Genomic DNA, 11941 nt, shown 5'->3' on the forward strand with positions numbered 1-11941 from the left:
CTGTACCAAAAACCATGGAAGGAAACGAGCCAAAAAAACATGAAGAAGAAACGCCGCTCGTCTATTGGTCAATACAACGCAATTTCTTTTCTGCAGGGAAATGTAAACAAAATTACTTTTGTCCGACACTGCGCTACAGTGCGGGGGAATCCTACTGCTTTAATTTTTTCACTTATTAATTTATAAACCTTGTTGTTTTTGTGCGTGGTCACGAGTAACTGACATATATTTTCGTCAGACCATATTTCTATGAGGGCTTTTACCTCCTCTTCACTCCACGTCTGACCACGAGCCATTTCTCCGCTCCGCTAACTTTGCACCCGTGTTTGTTTTGGTTTTATTTACCCAGAATCCTCTGCATGTAATCCGCTTCCTGTCTTTGGAGCGGCCTGTGGTCCGCTTGGCGTTCACATATGCATTCGAACCGTACCAGAGTTCACTTCAACCGGACCGAGACCTAGGTTTTTTGGCGGACCAGAGTTTGCTTTTTTGGACCGTATCAGAGTTCGATTGCACATTCACACCTGACCAAACGAACCGGACTTTGTGGCCAAAAGAACTAGAGTTCGATTAAAGCGTACTAACCAGTGCTAGTGTGAATACAACCTAAATGTGTCCATACTGCGTTTACATACATACACACAGACACACACACACACACAAATATACACACATTCACATACACACAAATATACATACACACACACATATACACACATATATACATATAGATGTTTTACTGCTAAAATCCCTTCACAAACATGCGTTGTCAGCTCTCTTAAAACTTGTCCTGTGGCTTGTCTCCATGGAGATATGGAGATTGACTATTTTTAAAGCTTACAGTGGAGCATTCTGGGGCAAAATAATAATCATCATTTTTCTACGCTCCAGATCCACACTGGTCCAGTCCTTTGTGAAAATGTGAGTTTGGTCAGTGTGAATCCCCAATCAGGGACAAGTATGGACCGTCTGTATCAAAACGAATATGGCTGCTTATCAGCAAAAAATAGAGAAAAAAATATCACAGGACTGAAAAACATGGAGGTTTTCTGCAGAATCAGTGAGAGAAGAACTAAACTGTACATCTGAGAGAGAGGAATGTGGTTTTGTTTGTAAATGATGAGTGACCAATGAGCTGCTTCAATTCACATGAGTCACTGAAATAAACAAATCTGATTGGGCGATTCTGTTTGGTTCTGGCTCAAAGTGTTGCAGTTAGCTTCATGAGTCTAAGTCACCCACGCTCCCACACAACATCCATCCAGTCATCCATTTTCTTCCACTTATCTGGGGCCGGGTCGCGGGGGCAACAGTCTAAGGAGGGACTCCCAGACTTCCCTCTCCCCTGACATGTCCTCCAGCTCCAGCCGAGAGACATAGTCCCTCCAGTGTGTCCTGGGTCTTCCCCGGGGCCTCCTCCCGGTGGGACATGCCCAGAACACCTCCCTAGGGAGGCGTCTAGGAGGCATCCTGAGCAGATGCCCGAGCCACCTCAGCTGGTTCCTCTCGACGTGTAGGAGCAGCGGCTCTACTCCGAGCTCCTCCCGTGTGACTGAGCTCCTCACCCTGTCCCTAATGGAGCGCCCGGCCACAATCTCATCCTTTCGGTCATTACCCAGAGCTCATGACCATAGGTGAGGGTGGGAACACCGGTAAAACAAGAGCTTTGCCTTTGGACTCAGCTCTTTCTTCCCACACAACAATTCTCCATAAATATACAAAAATATGATACTTAATTGTACACAGCAACTTGAAGTGATAGTGCTCTGAAGGGGGAGGGACTTAGCACGGGGAGCAGAGGGAGGGGACATATTAATACATTGTTTTGAGTGAATATAGCATTTTAAAACAATAAAAGGAAACATGTTGATCTAAATATGTTATGTGTCACAGTTAATACTCCTTTAACATAAACCTGTATTCTTACACTTAAACATAGTTTCACATATATCCCTGACCTCTCCTCTGTGTTGTCGGGTTGAGGTGTCACATGACCTCATCACATGACCTCATCACATGACCTTGTCACATGACCTCGTCTCATTTGGCTCTGCATCTCTTATCGTCCTCTCAGTGGGTTTCTGCTGAAGGCATTGGACAAACTGCAGGGCAGGTAATCAGAAAGGTGCCATAAAAACGCAGACATCGCCACGGTAACAGCCCTATTCGCCACAGTAACGGCCCGTCGTGTCAGAGCGCCATACAAACGGTTCAACGAGATCGTTTCATTTCATGCTGAGCCCTCCATCGTAAAGACAAAGGCACAGGGAGGAAGAGAAGAGAGAGAAACTCCACACAGACACAGGGAGAACATGCAAACTCCACACATACACAGAGGGAACATGCAAACTCCACACATACACAGAGGGAACATGCAAACTCCACACATACACAGAGAGAACATGCAAACTCCACACATACACAGAGAGAACATGCAAACTCCACACATACACAGAGGGAACATGCAAACTCCACAAAGACACCGGGAGAACACACAAACTCCACACATAAAGAACACGCAAACCTCACACAGACACAGTTTTTTTCCCCAATAATTTAAGAGAGAGACTAGAAAAAGAGAGAGGAGAGTAAAGATGCCCTCCCCGTGTGTCAGATGCCCTCCCCGTGTGTCAGATGCCCTCCCCGTGTGTCAGATGCCCTCCCCGTGTGTCAGATGCCCTCCCCGTGTGTCAGATGCCCTCCCCGTGTGTCAGATGCCCTCCCCGTGTGTCAGATGCCCTGAGACTCTGGACCTGTGCAGAACGAGACCTGAGTCTGAAGAATCAATAGCTCGACATTTAAAAGCTGCAGAACATGGGCTAATCACAGCAGGGAGGGCATCTGACATAAATCCACAGAAACAGATCCATGTTTGTCTTTGTGGCTCAAAATGAGGATTTATGTTTTTCTTTGGAATGATTCAAGGAAAAGATTTTTATTCAGCTGCAGCAGTTCACCTGTGATTACCAACATCCATCACTCTTTCTCTCTCTCTTCTCGCTCTCCTCGTCTCTCTTTCCTTTTCTCCTCTTTCCCTCTCTCTGACTCTCTCCCGTTTTTCCCTCATTCTCATCACTTCTTTCCTCTCCTTCCTCTTTCTCCCGCCCTCTACTTCTCTTTCCCTCTACCTCATCTCTTCTGATGCCTCGCTCTCCTCCTTTCTCTTCTTTCCCTCCTCTGCTCCCTCTCTTTTTGCTCATTTTCACCTTCTCATCTCTTTTCTCACTCTCTCTTTCCCTCTCTTCTCCATGCCCTCCACTCTTCTCTTCTTTCTCTCCCTCCTCTGCTCCCTCTCTTCTCTATCTCTCTCCCTTACTCCTCTCATCCCTTCTCTCTTCATTTCTTTTCTCATTTCCTCTTTCCTTTCCTTCTCAGTTCCACTCTGTCCTCTCTCTCTTTTGCTCTCCCTGTTTCTTTCCTCTCCTCCTTTCACCATCGCTCCCTCTCTTTCTCCTCGCCATCCCTCCATTCTTCCCCTCTCTCTCTAGACCCCCAACCCTGCTGCCTCTCCCCCTCTCACTCTCATCCTCCTTTTTCTACACTTCCTCTGCTCACTCTCCTCTTTCTCTCCACTCCCTGTCTGTTCTACCTCCCTTCATCTCTCTTCTCCCTCCTCTCATCTTCCATTCGCCCTGTCTCTCGTCTCTCCATCTCTCTCTTCTTCTCCACCATTCCATCTCTCTTCCTTCTCTCTCTCTGATTACCAACACAATCTCTCTTTCTCTTTCCTCTTTGTCTCTCTCCTCTCTCCCTCTCTCTCTCACCTTTTCCCTCTTTCTTCTCTACTCTTCTGTCCTCTCTTCTCCTTCCCTCCCTCCTCCTCCTCCTCTTCTCTCTCTCTCTCTTCCTCCCTCCTCTTCTCATGTCTGGATTTGCAGTTTTCTCTGACTCTGTTTTCCAAAGGTCTCGTTCCATCTTCTTCTGTAACGGAGAGGATGAATTCACAGACACAGGGACGTCCCCTCCATTGCCCATTGTCTCTCCCCTCCCTCTCTCTCTCTCCTCCCTCTCTTTCCTACCTGTCATCCCCCTTTACTTCACCCTCTGTCAGTTTTTATGACAGAGAAGACTTATTGAGAGACGTCACCTCTGTACCAGCCTGACCCAAACTAACAAACAGCATGTGTCCAATTACACCTGTGTGAAAGAACAGATCAATGCTTTAGATTAGCCAGAGAGAGGAAAGAGAGAAAGACGGGGAGAGAACGAGAGAGATAGAAAGAGAGAGAGAAAGAAAGAGGAGGAGGTGCATGGTCCTGTCCCAGTACTCACACTTGTGCTGTTCAGATGCACGTTCATGTGCAGTTTGCAGAGTCTCCCAGTTCTTTTTTGAATGTTTTGCTCCTCACTTCTCCTCCACGTCGTTCTGTCCATACTTCAGTGAATGTGGAGCCAGGCAGACTTCAGACAAGTGTATCCCCCAAAATGCATTTCACTGGAATATGTTTTCAAACAACGCAGCGCTCGGACCTTAGCAGCTTATTAGCAACTTAGCAGCGAGCGCTAACTGGAAACAAATGCACAGACTGTCCAGGTAACGCCGCTGTAAAAACACAGATCTGGTCCTTTATGGTCGGTTCAGCAGATTATTCAAACGCAGCCTGGACATTTACTCTGCCACAGTCATTACATGTACAGTGTAGTGTGTGGTGTGTACTGTGTAGTGTGTAGTGTGTACTGTGTAGTGTGTAGACTGTAGAGTGCACTGTGTACTGTGTAGAGTGTAGTGTGTACTGTGTAGTGTGTAGACTGTAGAGTGTACTGTGTAGTGTGTAGAGTGTAGTGTGTACTGTGTAGTGTGTAGACTGTAGAGTGTACTGTGTACTGTGTAGAGTGTAGAGTGTACTGTGTAGTGTGTAGACTGTAGAGTGTACTGTGTAGTGTGTAGTGTGTAGAGTGTACTGTGTAGTGTGTACTGTGTAGTGTGTAGTGTGTACTGTGTAGTGTCTAGTGTATAGTATGTACTGTGTAGTGTGTAGTGTGTACTGTGTAGAGTGTAGAGTGTACTGTGTAGTGTGTAGTGTGTACGGTGTAGTGTGTAGTGTGTAGAGTGTACTGTGTACTGTGTAGTGTGTAGTGTGTAGTGTGTACTGTGTAGTGTCTAGTGTATAGTATGTACTGTGTAGTGTGTAGTGTGTACTGTGTAGTGTGTAGTGTGTAGTGTGTAATGTGTAGTGTGTAGTGTGTAGTGTGTAGTGTGTAGTGTGTAGTGTGTAGTGTGTAGTGGGGGGATTGTGGCAGGGCCTGTATCTCCACATCTCGTTCCCCTTTAGCACGATTAGCGCTGCAGTAGTCCTTGGTTTCAGTCTAAAGCTGAAGGATGTTATCTGGACAGAGCCTGCAGGTCTCTCATGCAGATGTGGGCTTCACGGTTGAATCCAGTCACAGCTCCATCAGCACAAACAGAAACATAATCTGTTAATCTCATCTCTATTTTTAAAGATCTACAGAGCTGATTGGAAGGGATGGGCAACGCACTGAGGCATTTGATGGAGTCCAAACACTGTTTGACATAGCCAACGTGCTAGCCACCAGCATGTGGAGAAAGCCCTCTGGGCTTGTGGATATCCAAAATGGGCCTTCAATAGATCTAAGAGAGCAAAAAAACAGGACAACAGGGAATCTGAACCTAGAAAGAAAGGCGTAACTATCCCTTACACAGCGTGTGTGTCTGAAACACGTCAGCGAATTTTCAGATAGTAGGAAATTCTGGTCTATTTCAACCTACAAACACTTGAAGACAGAAACTGGTTCACCCAAAGGACAAAACCCCAAGCCAGAAACAAAGTAAGTCTACTCCATGTATTCTACTCCATTCAGTGTAGTGAAGAGTGCAGTGAGTGTTACACTGGAGAAACTAAACAGCCACTCAATAAGAGGATGTACCAACACCGGCGGGAGAGTTCCTCTGGACCCCAGTCTGCTGTACATCTCCATCTCAAAGACACTAACCACTCCTTTGAAGATAGTGAAGTTCAGATGTTAGCCAGAGAAAAGAAATGGGTTGAGAGAGGAGTTAAAGAAGATACTGTTGTTAGGAAAGACAATTCTTCCTTGAACAGGAATGGGGGCCTGAGACATAATCTTTCCCCAATCTACAACACCATCCTCAAACCCAAAGCAACAAAGGAAACAAAGAGAACAGTAGAGATAGCCAGGATGCTAATAGGTGTAAAAGCAGCCATTAAGAGTTGAATGAATATGCTAAGTGTGACTCAGGCATAGTGCACACTTAGTGTAGCACAATAGACCTATCTTACATACAGAAACTGTAAACAAAAGGTTTCAGTGTCGTTAGCTCCTCCCTTCAGATAGATATAAGGCAGTGTCCACTGGCAATCTGACCAGAACTGAAGAAGCAGCTTGGATGAGTGGCCAGATTTAACTTTTGTCTTTTACACATGCAAGGTGCTGGAGTTATGGCCATGGTGGTTTTGTGACCCAGGTTAATATAAGCCTAAATCAATGTTTTAAATAAATCATCCCCCTTCTGTATTTTGGACAAATCGCACCCTGTATATAGTCATATTAGCCTAGCATGCAGTTAGCCATGATCGCTAACACAAAAGTACAGCCTCTCTGGTGGAGCCCTGATACAGAGATGTGAACACACACATGTGTAATCTGAGTCCTGCACATGCAGAGGAAGTGTGCAGACTGCAGCGTTTTTCAGCCTGAAGAAACATCATCATCATAAACATCATCTGCACCAGACAGTTATAATGTCACCAGGGGGCGCACTAAACACACGCTCCATCAGGCTGAAGGATAACTGATCAAATATTAAAGTAGTGCTTAGGACTCATCAGGCTCCCAGGGGCCAGACGGGGGTTCTGTTTTTTTTAATAATAGAACATGCAATAAATGGACCAGTTTAGCATGAGTGAATGAGAAAAAGTGGACTAAACCAGGTCTAAACCAGGTCTAAACAGTGTCTAAACTAGGTCTAAACCAGGTCTAAACAGTGTCTAAACTAGGTCTAAACCAGGTCTAAACAGTGTCTAAACTAGGTCTAAACCAGGTCTAAACAGTGTCTAAACTGGGTCTAAACCAGGTCTAAACAGTGTCTAAACTAGGTCTAAACCAGGTCTAAACAGTGTCTAAACTGGGTCTAAACCAGGTCTAAACAGTGTCTAAACTAGGTCTAAACCAGGTCTAAACAGTGTCTAAACTAGGTCTAAACCAGGTCTAAACAGTGTCTAAACTGAGTCTAAACCAGGACTAACCATGGGAGGGCATCTGACACACCTCTTGTCTGTAATGATGCTCATGCTTTGGGCTGATTCGTGATTGGACGAGGACAAGGCAGTCTGAGTGATTTTCAATATTGTTGTGTCCATTTGTGAGTCTGTGCAGTGCCATCAGACCAGGAGATTACCGGTTCAGTTTCAATCAGCGTCTCTGATTAAAAAGCTCAGTTTGTCTGACACTAAAGTTTGGCAATTGATTTTTCATCTAAATAAAAGAGAAAAAAAAAAGTGCAGATCAGACACGGGGGGCGCGAGCCTATCCAGAGCGAGGCTGTTGAGGGTAACGCCCCTTCCCGCTCCCTGCCAGACCAGCGGTGCTTTGCAATGCTGTCAATCAACTTGTGACCTGGGCAAAAAAGACCAGCTTGCTCGCCTGTTATTAATGTTTGTAATGTAATAATTTATGATAAAATAGTGAAATAAAAACCCCAGGATCATGTAGAGCGGGTTAATACAAACATTTAAGAACAAAATGACGAGTCTGACAGCAGCAGTTACAGAGAGAGGACACAGTTTTTACACAGAAAGAGAATTAGATGTTTTGGAGTTGACGGAGCCGAATCACCCCCATGATCACTTCCTGTTTAGAACATGGCTGCTTCCAGGTTAACTCTGTCCATTTATGAAATAGTCTATGGTTTAGACCTGCTTCAGTCCTTTATTAGACCTGGTCTAATCCAGATCAGTCCTGGTATAGTCCTGGTTTAGTTCTAGTTTAGTTGTGGTATAGCCCTGAAGTAGCCCTGGTTAAGTCCAGTTTTAGTCCTGGTTTAGTCCATGACTCAGCTCTGTAGTGCTGTCAGTTGGTTCTGTGTGAAACATGTTGTATTTTATCACAAAATCACGACTCAAAGGCTGCCTCAGAGGAAATGATCTGAAAACACAAACTTCTGCTTGATTTGATTAAAACCTGAACAGATTTGGAATAATCTCATCAAGTTTCATGATGGGGGTCGTGGCACAGTGGTTAGTGCTCCACCCCACAGCAAGAAGGTCATGGGTTTGATTGATGTGGAGACCTGGTTTAGACCTGGTTGAGATCTAGTTGAGACTTGGTTTGGTCCTGGTTTAGTCCTGTTTTAGTCCTGGTTCAGTCCTGGTTTAGTCCTGGTTTAGTCCTGGTTTAGTCTCCATTTAGTTCTGGTTTAGTGGTTTGGTTTAGTTTGTGGAGCTTATACCAAACTAATTGATAGGTTCACAACCTATATTAGAGTTCAAAAGAGAAGAGAAGACAAGAGAGATTATTTTTGGTAAGGTGCGTCCGCACCCTAATGCAGCTTGTAAATCAACTAGTATTTTTCCTTCCTGTGGTTTTTTATCACTTTTTCTGCATGCATTGCATGATCTACATATTGGTCCAGTGCCCCTGTAGCAAAATTTATATAATGCTTGTCAATCCAATTACGAATTCTTGTGGTAGAATTAGCGTGCAAAGTATTCTTTAATTGCTGTCTGTATGCACAATTTTCATTACCAGCTTCATCTTCAAGTCCACTATGTACTTTAAACACTTTTGTAAGTCTGTGTTTAAACTCCTCAAAATCTTCATCCTCTTTTTGTTTAGTTCTGTTTATTTTCATATAATTTGCTCTCCTAGTGAATCTATTTTGGATCCTTGTTTTTAATGCTGTCAACCTAACTAGGAGTTGTTCGTCATCATGGGACAGTATTTCCAAATGATCTTGATCTGTACCTCTGTACTACTTATCATGGGGGCAGTAGGAATAATGAAAGTTTGTTCCTGCTTGGATGCTTCATTAGGTTGTTCATGGTTTTACTAAATTCAATTTTTTCACCTTTACCTTTTGCCTCACTTCTAGTTTGTGTAGTTTTCATCTGGTGTAATAGCTCTGTTGCCTCTTGATACGGGTGATATGGAGGCGGGGGCACTTGCTGCTCCCCTCCCGCTACTGCTCCCTCTATCTCGGCTTGAGCCTGCTGTATCTGTGTTTCTGGCTGAGCCGCTATTACAGTGGTGAAATGGTGAAATCATCTTCCTCCTTTGTAAGCATAATTTGTTGCTTACGCTTTGCCTCCGTTTGGCCTTTTTCTCTGGCTTGTGCCAATTCCCACCATTTTTCCAAATGATAGTATAGTATAGATAATATAGTAATGATAGATAGTTTACACATATCATATTCTTTATTTTTGCATTTTTCCTGTATTTTATTTTGTATTTTATTTTGTATTTTATTTTGTATTTTATTTTGGAGCTCCATTATTTTAGAAGATTTTAACTCGCCTTCAAATTTATATTTTGTTACCCACAAATCTAACTATGTACATTTTTCAGGATATTTTGCGTGCACGGCTTTCCAGTCTTTTACTTTTGGTGTCAATTTTGTAGTTTTATTTCCCATTTTTATTTCCTCAAATTTAGTCCAGCTTTTAACTCCTAGGGAGGTCTCTATCGCTGGAATACAACAACAACAGGTTGGTACGAGTGATTAGTGTGGTATCTCTCACTTTAGCCTCAGCAGGCGGAGAGATCTTGCCTCTGCATCCACAGAAATACACCGTATTTCCCCAACCTTTTTGGTATGAGATTCGTCACCTAGTGGTTCAGAATCTCCACTCACACGTCTCTCTCTCACACACACACCCTTGCTTTTTATTCCACGGTTTTGTACCAGCCAGTAAAATATCACTATTTTACCCGGTAACGGGACTCCGTATCCGTCCCTAGTACTACTACTACTATTAGTATTAGTAGGTTTTAGTACCTAATTGGAGCCTAGGATAATTAGGGTTTTTCTACGCGCATGACCCCCAGTCATACCGTTTTTTAAAGCAAGACTTACTCACTCGTCTCGTCTCTCTCCCTCGGTATCCCGTCAACCTTTAGACTCCAAAAGATATCGAAGAGACCAGTCCTGGAAAAGGTCTCATATGCTGTGGCCACAGTCTCTCCTGGGTCTCCGACATCCGCTGGAGTCCTCCGGTATATTGGGATCCGGCTCGAAGGACCAAGTTGATAGGTTCACAACCTATATTAGAGTTCAAAAGAGAAGAGAAGACAAGAGAGATTATTTTGTCTCAATATTGAGGAGAAAGAGCGGAGAGGCAAAAAACCCCAGTTACAAACCACCACCCTCTCTGGGGCCCAAACCGTCTTTCACCTCTTTTATTAAAATTAGGGAACCCTAGTTACATACACATCTGAAGGGGGGGGGAGGGGCAAGCAGTGTAAAAACATATGACGAAATTCACAGAGAAATATATTTTGTTTTTGCATTTCCAGAAGGTCACAAAACATCCTCCCATGATGTTTCTGATTTAGGTTTCACAGTGACCTTCTTCCCGTGGGATCCTGCACTTTCAAAAGACATTATCTGCAAGACTCAAGAACAAACATTAGTGCAGATTACATAGTTTACATAGTTGAATATAATGATTATAATAAAGAGTGAACATTACAGTACCTTTAAAATGAACAGTGAGATAAAATATATATTTTGAATCCATCACTAATAATGAGAAGGTTCAACATTTGTGGAGGAGACGTTTGGACATTTATTTAAAACAGTGACTCTCCCATAAAGTTACATAGAGTTATATAGCAATATCTAGAGTTATACAGATTATATAGCGTTACATAGAGTTATATATATTTATAGTTATACAGCCCCGCCCTCCATTTGAGATCATTGAATTGTAGAACTGGATAGAGATCTGTTGAATGATGCACATTTTATGTCCTCTCGTGCCAATCTCTTGCAGTGACCTGTCCCCACTGTATATAAATGGACATAGCTAACCTGTTAGCCACCACCTTCTAAACAGGAAGTGATCATGGGCGCACTTCTGCCTCCATCGACTCTGGTTCCAGTTCACTTTGTGTGTAAAAACTGTGGCTGACGTCACACTTCCTTAGTCCACTTCTTTATATATATATTCTCTCTCTAACGCCCCCTTGTGTCTTACAGTGCTCTCTAACGCCCCCTTGTGTCTTACAGTGCTCTCTAACGCCCCCTTGTGTCTTACAGTGCTCTCTAACGCCCCCTTGTGTCTTACAGTGCTCTCTAACGCCCCCTTGTGTCTTACAGTGCTCTCTAACGCCCCCTTGTGTCTTGCAGAGACCTGTTTGACTTCTACCACTACTTCTACATGTTGACCAACACTTTGTTCTACGTCAGCTCCGCCATCAACCCCATCCTCTACAACCTCGTGAGCGCCACCTACAGGCAGATCTTTGTGTCCACGCTGCGCTACGTGTGCGTGCCGTGTCGCCGCCCGCCCAGGAGGAAGCCCCGCCCACTCACACGCCACTCCATCTCCATCTCCAGCAACCACACGCTGTCCACCAATACGATAAAAGAGACTGTGTACTGAAGAATACTGCAACTACTACTACTACTACTACTACTGCTGTTCACCAGTACTATCAAAGAGACTGTGTACTGGGGAGTACTGCGACTACTACTACTGCCCACCAATACTATCAAAGAGACTGTGTACTGAGGAGTACTATTACTACTACTGTTAATGCTGATACCACTGTTGACCAGTACAATGAAGAGCACCGTTTAATAAGACTACTACTACTACTACTACTACTACTACTACTCTACTACTACTACTCTACTACTACTACTACTATTACTACTACTACTCTACTACTACTACTACTACTACTACTACTACTACTACTACTACTATTACTACTACTACTCTACTACTACTACTACTAC

At 43.8% G+C, this 11941-nt stretch overlaps 1 protein-coding gene across 1 annotated transcript in view; it reads left to right on the forward strand.

The window, feature by feature from the left end:
• The window catches only part of ntsr1 (neurotensin receptor 1 (high affinity)), a 68229-nt gene extending 56647 nt beyond the window's left edge, over positions 1–11582 (forward strand). The window contains exon 4 of the mRNA XM_055223300.1: positions 11327–11582. Coding sequence (XP_055079275.1) covers positions 11327–11582 — 256 coding nt within the window. The remainder of the gene's footprint in view (positions 1–11326) is intronic.
• Positions 11583–11941: the final 359 nt, after the last annotated feature.

The sequence above is a fragment of the Periophthalmus magnuspinnatus genome, chromosome 7 (assembly GCF_009829125.3).
Source record: "Periophthalmus magnuspinnatus isolate fPerMag1 chromosome 7, fPerMag1.2.pri, whole genome shotgun sequence".
Lineage (NCBI taxonomy): Eukaryota > Metazoa > Chordata > Actinopteri > Gobiiformes > Gobiidae > Periophthalmus > Periophthalmus magnuspinnatus.